Source organism: Triticum urartu, chromosome 2A, assembly GCF_056163025.1.
Source record: "Triticum urartu cultivar PI428250 chromosome 2A, HENAU_Tu73, whole genome shotgun sequence".
Taxonomy (NCBI): Eukaryota; Viridiplantae; Streptophyta; class Magnoliopsida; order Poales; family Poaceae; genus Triticum; species Triticum urartu.
In genome coordinates, this window is record NC_141874.1 from 41,849,560 (window position 1) to 41,860,369 (window position 10,810).

The 10,810-nt window shown below is 42.1% G+C and overlaps 1 protein-coding gene across 1 annotated transcript; it reads left to right on the forward strand.

The window, feature by feature from the left end:
- Nucleotides 1–523: 523 nt before the first annotated feature.
- On the forward strand, nt 524–1,546 carry LOC147983428 (glutamate dehydrogenase 1, mitochondrial-like). The gene is made up of 4 exons (XM_087540724.1): nt 524–764; nt 921–996; nt 1,094–1,193; nt 1,536–1,546. The coding sequence occupies exons 1-4, from the start codon at nt 637–639 to the stop codon at nt 1,544–1,546; spliced, it is 315 nt and encodes a 104-aa protein (XP_087396850.1). The 5' UTR covers nt 524–636.
- The last annotated feature ends 9,264 nt before the right edge of the window (nt 1,547–10,810 follow it).

Genomic DNA, 10,810 nt, shown 5'->3' on the forward strand with positions numbered 1-10,810 from the left:
TTCACAAGGCCTTTAGCATAAATTAAACTTTATCCAACTAGATAATTGCAATTGAACTCTTCTTAAGGTAATTATCTGTTTTATCTGAACTCACTAAGATTATTTGCTTTTTCTTCTGTTTTTTGCGCATTTAAAATGCCAGAGAAATTTTTGCCAGTCTCTTTAATTTTCACGCAAAGCTAAGATGTTTCCCATTTATAATTTAGAGACAAGCATCTTGTCAAAGCTTAGGCTTACAATGGAGACACCATCAGTGGCAATTGCAAAGTTCTGTGCTTGATATGTCAGTATCTTTCTAATCTCCCACCTCACGCGCTGAAATTAAAGGGGAAAGGAGCACACAATGAGCACCCACAAGTAATATATTCTGCCAAATATATACAAGCATGCCTACACAATGCTAGTAATAATCGTTGTGTACAATGGCGCCATACATTGTGGAGCAAGGCCAGAACTCTGTTTCTTCATCTACATTTGCACAGATGAGCAATTATTATCTTCTTGCCTTTTTCAGGTATTTGGCAATATTGGCTCTTGGGCTGCCCAATTGATCATGAAGCTAGTGGCAAGGTGGTCTCCATCAGAGATGTCACAGGGGCTGTCAAGAACTCTAATGGCATTGACATAGCCAAGCTGATGAAGCACTCGGCAGAGAACCGCGGGATCAAGGGCTTTGACGGAGGCGACGTTGTCGACCCGACCTCGCTGCTCACGGAAGAGTGCGACGTGCTCATCCCGGCAGCTCTGGGAGGAGTCATAAACAAGTAATCTTCTATTTCCTCGTCCCATCTCACTTCATCCAATCTTTATCAGATTACTGCTCAGAAGCTCAGTTAAAGTATCCTCCTGGCTGTTATTTTTTGTGTATCTGAATATATTTTTGTTAATAAAAAGTCCGTTCGATTATCTTCTTCTACTAGGGACAATGCTGATGCCATCAAACCAAAGTACATCATTGAGGCTGTTAACCACCCAACATACCCCGAGGCCGACGAGGCAAGAACACCAACATTTTGCCACAAAACTATGCTGAATTTGTTGACACATTCACACATTGACTGACAGCAGAGAAATGCTCATGTTTGTGGTGCAGATTCTGGCAAAGAAGGGCGTGCTGATCCTACCGGACATCATGGCCAACTCCGGCGGAGTGATGGTGAGCTGCTTCGAGTGGGCTGCTGGGCGTCCAAGAGGCACTTGACCTTGCCGGATCACGCTGCCATCGGCGTAATCCAGGCCGGATCTGTGGAGAGCCTGGCGCAGCACCATCACAGGTCCATATCTCTTACTCTACCTTATTCCTTGCAAGTTCATGGCTTTGCATTACTCTTCAGTTCTGGTTACTAGTTTGAATCTGTAAAAGTATCTGACGAAGCACATGAGCTTTATACAGTGGAGATGTAACTAAATTCTGAATGTTGCTTCCTTATGCTTAATGGAGTAGGTGGGCAACTCCCTTTTGTCTAAGATTTTATAAATATTATTAATTGACTTGATTATTTGCTAGTCTGTGATATCTGTATTCTGTAAAACAGGTCATGACTGATTCTGCAGTTGCTGATTCGTTTTTTTTTGCTTCCAATGCTTTGTTAGATTGATAAGGGCCGGAGCTTCAATGACAAATCCACTATATTCAGCACACAGCCCAACTCAGCAGGCACGAGCCATGTCGACAGTCGGGGTGGCACTCGGGTGCATGCTCGCCTTGACAGTCATCAAGGTCGCAATAGAGTCGGTGGAGGCTGTGCTCGGCGACGCTGAGAGAGAGTCTATCAAGCATAAGTCCATGCTGTTGTGGCTGAAGCGACTTATGGATGCCGACATGCTTGAAGATTTTGAAGTTGAAACCGACCTCAACCTGGTATGGATTCTGTCGATTTGGTCACTATCAATGTTGATATGAATGATGTTGTTTAATAACATAATAATATTTTTAGATAATGAACTACATCTAAAACTTTTTTATGTAGTGAAGTAGATCTGAACCTCACTGTTGGAGTTGATCTTTGAGTCGATGTTAAGTAAAAGCTACATGTACTTGTTGATGCCAAGACCGCCATTTCGTTCCTAAATGTCGCTGCCTTCTTATGTTTCACCAATAGTAAGCTATGTCAACAAATATCATGATTTGATTGAGGGGAAAGTGAAGTAAAACTAGTCTGTTATCCCAAGTGTAATATCAGTTTATGCACTGTTTTTGTCAAGCACCTGATTTAAACTAGTTTGTACTGCCATCTCCGCCCCTTTCAAGCCTTCCATGGTACTGACACACTACATTGTACCTCTTGCAGTGGGCAGCCACGATGAAGAAGATTAAGATGCCACATAACATGAGATCGATGCAAAAGCGCATAGAAAAGATAAAAGAGGACCGTGAGGAGCGGCAAGGTCCCGACATCCAGGATACAGCAGGATATGTGGAGGAGGCAGAAATCATCTGGAGGACTGATGATTGCATATCTTGGAGCAGCAGTTATTTCCCCCTCCTTTTGACTACAGTGGTTGGAGTCAGTAGGTAGTGATTAGAGTAAGTAGGTAATACTTTTCATTGGAATATAACTTGCAAGTTGATGGATTCAGAACCTTTGTGCTATGAAATACAGTTATAGTAGGAGATTCAGACACTGTTCTTGTGATTATGCCACTGGACTATTGCCATTTCCCATTAAAATTAGTTAGGAATTTTGTATATTTAGGCGGTGTATGCCACCGTATTGAATGGACATCTTGGAAAACCAAAATTGGCTCAATTTGGAAGGATGGTTGCTTTATATGATTTTTTTGCCTGCTTTGCACGCGTTGCCACATGTGCATTCCCATGCCTCATCCATAATCATTGTCAACAAATATTGCAGTCACCTTTAGCATGGAACAGAATAAGTATGGCCCCTATTTTAGTTCTCTCTGTCATGTTCGCGTGCACAACCTATTTTGCCAATGAGCAAGTTTAGCATCGGTTTGTTGGTTGCCTGGTTGCCTGGTTGCCTGGTTCTTATTGTTGTCCTAGCTGTCTAGTTTTTCTTATTGTTGTCCTAGCTGTCTAGTTAGTACCAGAACTCTGTTAGAGTAAAGCTAGATGTGACACCTGTTACGGTATTGTTACCCAACAGACTTAGGCCTAGATTTATTAGTTGTAAATTTGTTACCTCAATGTATCGCATTACTTTCGAAGCAAAACACGAGCTGCAATGTACCAACTCTTGTCCAGATGTCTATATCAGTATAAAAATGGTACATGGTGTTCCTGATGCTATTATTTCTTCTTTTCTGCAGGAGAGGCTCACATTTGACAATACGATTCTGTGTGTGCATTGACTGCTGGTGCTGCAGCCTGTAATTTTTCTTGTGGAGTGGACCGAAGTAATCCATCAAGCTAGCTGCATTATTGATTCTATTCCTTTTGCTGGCGAGGTAATAATGTCCCACTGAACTCGTGATGTGAGACATAGTAGTGTAACCATGATATTTACATCATTGGTCATGTGTTCTATATGCTATGATTTTTCTTCCTTAATTACCCTGCCTCAGCCATAATCATCATCCACTTAAACCATAACTGTATACTTAAAAAAAGAGCCAATGAAAAGTCAAGCATTTAGATGGAAATAAGCATACAAATAAAATGCAAAAACATCAGAACATAAGTGTAGCCTTTAATTCAAAGAACATGCTATGAAGATCAATCATTTGGAACTGCCCTTGAAGTGCCTCCCCGTGTAGCCCACTCATGGCTTTACGAATGGGCTGGACACGACGTTTGATGGTTTGCGCTTGCGTCTTTTGAACTCCACTTGTTTAGCGATAGTCTTGGTGTCAAATTGTTGTTTCACTGGATCACTTGGAGGGTCATTCTTCCTCGGGCATCCACGTTTACGCTTTGGGGCACCGGATGTCTCTGGTTTTTTTTGTAACATCAGGGTTGGTGACAATCGTGACGTCGTCGTCTGCACCTTTTCGTTCCTCTGGAATGCTGGCTTCATACTCGTCCCTCTATGGAGGAAATAGTGGTGCGTTACGTGCAATCATGAAAGGTAGGAACTACATGACATGAAATGCTAGTTGTGTAGAACTTACCATTATAGGATTCTTGTATGATTTTTTCCGAAGCTTGTTGCAATCCGAACGCAGCAGGCTTGAACATATTTTCCAGCTGAAAACATGTATTTCTGCCTGAATTAGATAGCGATGCATAGGTTAGGATAGGGGTGAAGCATAGGTAGTGCATGATTGCAAATGTAATTTAGTGTTTGGCAGACCTGTGTGAAATCCTCGGTAATTTTATCTCTGTCCCATGTCAATATGTATTTGAGTGTGTACGCCCCACAGGAATAACTGTGATGTAAAGTTGAAGTTAAGTATTGTAGTGTAGGTGAGGAATCATGTATCTGCCTATACGTACCCATCCGTTTGTTGGGGTATGTTAGTATAGCAAGTGGTTTTCCACTTGGTAATATTGATGGGTTTAGGCGGTGTTACCAAGCCATCCTCGACCGCTTCGTTGATACACGCCTGAATGGACTCCACCTGGTGTACGAGGAGTAATTCAAGGGATTGCATTAGTGCTTTTAAAAAAGTGTCACATGATGGTAAGAGGCAACAAGAGAGCAAGCTTACCAGTGCAGTTTCCTTGGCAATGTCACGATATGCTTGGTTGGAGTTTAGGACCTGGATCTCTTCTTTGTCTAAATTAAACACGAGTAATAACCAGTGATTGTTGTGCACATTCATTGGGACACGTACCTGGCAGAAAATTAAAGCGGACTCAATTTAGGGAAAATCAAGATATACAATTAAACAAGTCAGGAAACATGCATACCATTCTGCGTCCTATAAATTTCCTTTCTACATTAGCAACATGTGGGCTTTTGCATCCCATTGGAATACCCCCAAATTCACCTAGCAAAATTCTGCTTTCTACGGTGGAAATGAATGATGTAGCATCAGTTGCAACATTGTTAATGTGGGCATATGCATTAATAACCTGCAAAATTTGTAGTCATGTAATATGGCACAATTTAGAATACTTGATGTAGATTGCAGTATATGGGCCTTACGTCATCGACGAAGAATAGTTTGCTAACATTTGGCTTGAGTTTATGAACTGTTAGCACAATGTCTTCGATGTGAACTACCTCAACAAGGTCGTGACTCCCTCGGATGAAAAGTGCAGCCTCATAGTCTTCATCTGTCAATACGTAATCATTGTTGAATACAGGCTTCCGTGGTGGGATGTCTTGGTCCAACTCCTTGTTTTGCACCACAGGTTTTGCACTAGGTGTACCAGCAGAAGTCTATGCTTTCCATGCGTCAAACCCAGGAGTTGATGAAAACTTGCCATTGCTTGGTTGCTCTTGTTCCTAAAATTAGAAGTTGGTCAATGAACAGAAATTAGCTCGTATTAGCAAGGTGATGGGCCATAGTTATCACCTGTACGTATGCATTCTTCGTCGTTGATTGTTTGTTTTTTTCACCTAGGGATCTTAGTTCCTGTAACATGAAATGCATAGAATGAAAATATAGGAAGTTATGGGTAAAATTGATGTTGTAGTATCACTTACCTGGAGTTCCCTTTTGAGGTCTCCAACTTCCCTTTTCAGGTCTCCAACTTCGTCCTCCAGCTTGGACAACCTAGGTTGAGTGGCAATTTTACCCCTTATGTTTATCACGTCTTCGGTCACGGTAATTATTCTTTTATCTAATTTGTGCTCTACTTCTACTACTTGTTTGACCAACTTTTTCTCTAGTTCTGCAAATAGATCGTTATGTGTTTGAAGTATCATGTCCATCTGCATAAAAGAAATGTCAACTCGTTTTGTTCGAAGAAAAATAAGTATGGTTCGGTGTGACCTTTGTTATGTTATTGAAAAGGATGTGTCTTTGAGCAACTTACTTGTTGGCTACTCATAGTTTGACCTCGTGGTTGTGGTCGATAGATAGCATCTTCATGCGCATGTGTATCTTTCTTGGTATGCTGGTCATTTGTAATGTTGGTTGGCTCCAGATCGCCGATGCTCATGACAACCTTTGAAAAGATATAAAGAATCAGTACTAAGAAATAAATATAGTAAATAAAGAAGTCAAGTCTAGAAAGGTACCAATCCGTTGTATAGGCCTCCTTTATCATAAGCCTCGGTTCTTATTTTACCTGTGGCTTCATCCCACCATGCCATCAGTGGACGGGGTATACGAGAATACAAAATCAATCTAGCACGGACATGTTCCCAATACCAAAACTATAGGAAACATTAGTACATCAATGATAGAGATATATGCATCACACGAATAATAGTAGAATGACAACTAGTGTCTTAGCACTTACTTGGAGCAAAGCTAGATTTCCTTGTAGATTGACTTGATCCTTATAATTAAAAGTATTGATGGATGCTATCAAATGGTCCAGTGTGAAACATCCCCAGTTAAATTTGGGAATTCTTGCGACGTCTTCAACAAGGACAAAATATTTGGAGTCGACATAATCCTGTACCGTGGGTGCTAAAATAATGCCAATAGCATACAAAACAAACCACCTGATGAAATGATCATCTGGAGTTTTGGAGGCTTCAATTTTGTCCTCAAGGTCACTCAGCTTAAGTCTTCTATCTGTTTGATAAGCCCTTAACAAGTTTGCGTCTTTTGGTTTTCCCATTTCCATATATATATATATTCCCCCTCTATTGGAAGGTCCATTAATTGATAGACATCCATTGGAGTTATAGAAATGTCCTTACCAGCAATGTGAATACTCTGCATGTCGTGGATGTAGCTCTTCGCTAGCAGCACCAACATAATACGTCGGAGGGACACTGACTTCATCTTTGTTAGCCCTCCAAGACCAGTTTGAGTGCATATGGCCTTTAAGTGCTCGTCATCTAATCCATCAATCATTTGCGCGAACCTTATCGGTGAGCACATTAACCTCATATTTGCATGTTTCACACTGAGTTCGTCCAAAAAAGCCTGAAATATGTGTAAAGGTAAAAGAACTATGTGTTTTCAAAGATTTTAACCTAATTGGGAAAAAATATACCTGATTGGTTACGTCTGGTAATTGTGTGTTGGCACAACTTGTAGGAGAACTGGCCATTCCTGGAAAATATGCACAAACAGAGACTGGGTCAATTCAGAGAATAAACATAAGCTATGGGGTTGTACCGTACTGTAATTGTTCCACTTGTTTCTTAAAGAGCACAAAATTACTATTATAAGCTATTTAATTTATTTATTTCTTTGTTACTACCTCCCCAGAGGTGTACGTTTACCACACAGATTGATCGGTGATTAATGATTACTTACTAAATTTTCTCTACTGTCGTTAATATGAACAACACGTGGTATGTACTGTATGATTCTGCCATTTGATATTTATATACAAAGTTTTGGATTATATTGACCTCACTGTTGTCTAAGGGGTGTAAAAATATCAGGCGTTCTAACCGTGATGCGAATAGGTGGATGAAGAGGAAGCAGTACCGTCGTATCGGACAGGCCAGGTGGGTGGTGGCCGCTGGCTCCGATCCCCTGGGTGGCTGGGTGTGGCTGGCGGCTCCGATCGTGCCCGTCAGGAGGGTGGCGTTGGCGTTCGAGCTGACTGTGTGTAGTGTCCACGGAGAGAGTTCGATGCCGGCGACGAGCATAGAGAGGCGGATCACGATGCTGTGGACGGAGAAAATTTCAGAGAAAACCCATAAGATCTCATGATGGGTTCATGCACAGAATAAGCGGAACCCATTCTTTGGTTTTAAATCATCTCATGCGTTTCCTTAGTTCTAACTGATGACATGAGCCGACATTCTCACCTTCAATCCAACGTGTGGATGCAGAACAAGCAGTGACGTCGTATTCCGCAGGCCGGATGGGTGGTCGCCGGCGGCTCCGTTCCCGTGGGTGAGGACGGCGGCTCCGTTACAGCCGGTGAACAGGGCAGCGGCGTTGGATGGGACTGGCGTTGGAGGAGAAGGTCGCATGTGAGAAGGCTCCTGGACTGGAATATGAGTGGAGAATCGGCGTTGGAGCCGGCTAGGCCAGTTGGATCGGAGGTTGTTGCAGATAATGGGGAGGTGGGAGCGGAGTTTGGGAGGGCCGATCGTTACGGGTGTGATAAGTATTAATCCATCGACGAGCCAAAAATTGGATGGCGCCTTTAAAGTCGGAAAGAGGTTGATTGATGAAACACCATTTCTTTTGGCACGTCATTTTTTTGAATCTGCCACGTCTGTTTCTGGCTTGAGCGCGGGCTTAGGCGATCTCTTTGGCCAAACAAATTGTGTGTTAACTTTTTTTTCCATGCTAATATGTGTCTCATTCATATCATAAAGAACAATGTACAAGTCACGTAAAGACCGACATGACAGAACTGAAAAGATAGAAGAACATCTCTGAGCTTGACATCAACACCTGTGACCTGCCTCCGGCACCACCACAACAGCCATCGAAGAAAAGAATGTTGGATCACCTCCTCACCCGAGCGCGATGCGGCTCCATCATTGTGAGAACGGGGCATTCGAAAGAAAGCATGCCAAATCCATAAGTCATGTGATGCCACCGCTTCTAGTATGATGGTGGCATATCTGTTGTGACCATGATACATTCCCCGCAAACCTTTGGGGCAGTTTTTCCATTGCCACTGCATGCAATCAATTCATGCGAGCATTCTTGGAAACACCCTTACCGGGACAAGAGATGGACAAGAATATGCAGCGGGAGCGAGAGGTGATGGACAAGAATCTGAAGCAGGAGCGGGCAACCATGCACCGCATGAGGAAGGAGGAGCGTGCAGCCATGGAACAGATGATGAAAGAGGAGCGTGCAGCCATGGATCAGAGGTTGAAGCATTTCCATGACGATATGGACCTAAAGTTGAAGCAGGAGCGCAAGAACTTGGATCACGTTATGCAGCTCGAGCATGGCAGGATGGAATTCAATATCATGCAGGCGCGTGCGAACATGGACCTTATGTTGAAGTAGGAGCGTAATGACATGAATCACAAGACCAAGATGAAGGAGATCCGCATGGAAGGGAATATAATGCAAGACCGCGTTCTACAACTCGAGCGTGGTAAGATGGGCTTCAATAACATCGAGACGCGTGTGGGCATGGACCTTAACTTACCACATGACCGCAATGATCTGGATTACAAGGCCAAGATGGAGGAGACCCGCATGGAAGGAAATACGATACAGGACCATGCTAATACACGCCTGAAGGTACGTTCCTTTATTTACTAAGATTATTATTCATTATGTTATCCACACACAAGGCAAAATCAGTTTGTAACCATAGCAGGCTCAGCAGGATGACAAGGCCAAGATGGAGGAGATCCGCATGAAAGGGGGTATGATGCAAGACCATGCTAGTACAGGCACGAAGGTACATTTCATTATTTACTTATTATTCATTAAATTATTCACACACAAATCAAAATCAATTTATATCAAAAGCATGCTCAGGAACAACAAGACATCCCTACACCAGAGCAATCTGTCTCATCAGTACCTTTACAGGTAGAACAAGAGATCCGTACACCAGAGCAATCTGTCTCATCCTACGTAAGTATGTTTTACAAATGGGATGCACATCCTACGTATGAACACTTTAATATTGTGCAAAAACTGATGTCAACGAGCCGTATGTAGGTAGTTGTAATGCAATTTATTGTTCATGTGGACGAAGAACTTTCTCATGTTCCTGAAGCATACCACAACAAGAAACCTGGTATGATGACAGTACTTGAACCTGCCAAGGTGGACTGGCAGATAATGGTGAAAAATTTGCGTTACCATGGGTACAAAGGGGAAGCAGATTTGTACTACATCAAGCCTGGGTGCGTACCACCAGAAGGAATCGTAAAGATGTCAGACTAGCATGACGTCGATGAAATGTTGCACACTTTAGAAGGGATAAAGAAATGTCATTTGTACATTGTGAAGAATTGTGCATTCCCAGATTATAGCGACAATGACATGTCTGAACAGGTTGGTTATATTGCCAAGTTCCTACTTATTATTTAAAAAAAGGGCCACATCATTTGCATGTTGACCTAAATACCTTTTGTATGCATATGGGCAGGACATGTCCGAAGAAGACATATATGCATGTGGGTACATGGATATCGGCGAGAGGGACATGGGCGAATATGGGTCATCGCCCAAAAGGAAGAAAATTGCAGATAACAATACGAAGAAAGCATTGGATTTCGGCAGCAGTGATGAGCCTCTTCAGTAGGCTTTTGGTTTTTCTACAATTTCAAGCTTTGGAGCTGAACTATTGTCCCAATTAGTGTTTGCATTATTTTCGATCCAACAATAACTTCATTCAAGTGACAATTGTGAGACTATGTTTACAATAATAGGCTTTCAACTTTGAGTTGTTGCTCAATTTTTAGATGAAAGGTTCCTTTGATGCCCGCACACTTAATTGTGGCTTTTACTATTTTTGCATTGCATATGCTGCACTAGTCCAAACCAGTTTTATGTTCGTAACATCAATTAAACGACCAGTTTTACTAAGAATGTCACTACATTTTGGATTGATGCAAATTTTCACAGGCACATTTCATGAGACGGGCAACGAGTATTAGCTTAAAATTTTGGTGCAATTTGTCAAAATGCATATTTTCCATCATTAAGCCAGAAATGATCACCTATCAACAAGCTTAGGATAAGCCCCAACATGAAGTCTCCAGTGCTTCTTCCGTACAAGCATTTCGGGCGACAACAATGTTCATTCGCATAAAAAATGAGCAGGACGACTCGATCAACTCCAGTTGAAATAGTGCCATGTAAGACCAATTCCACAAATAATGTACAGATG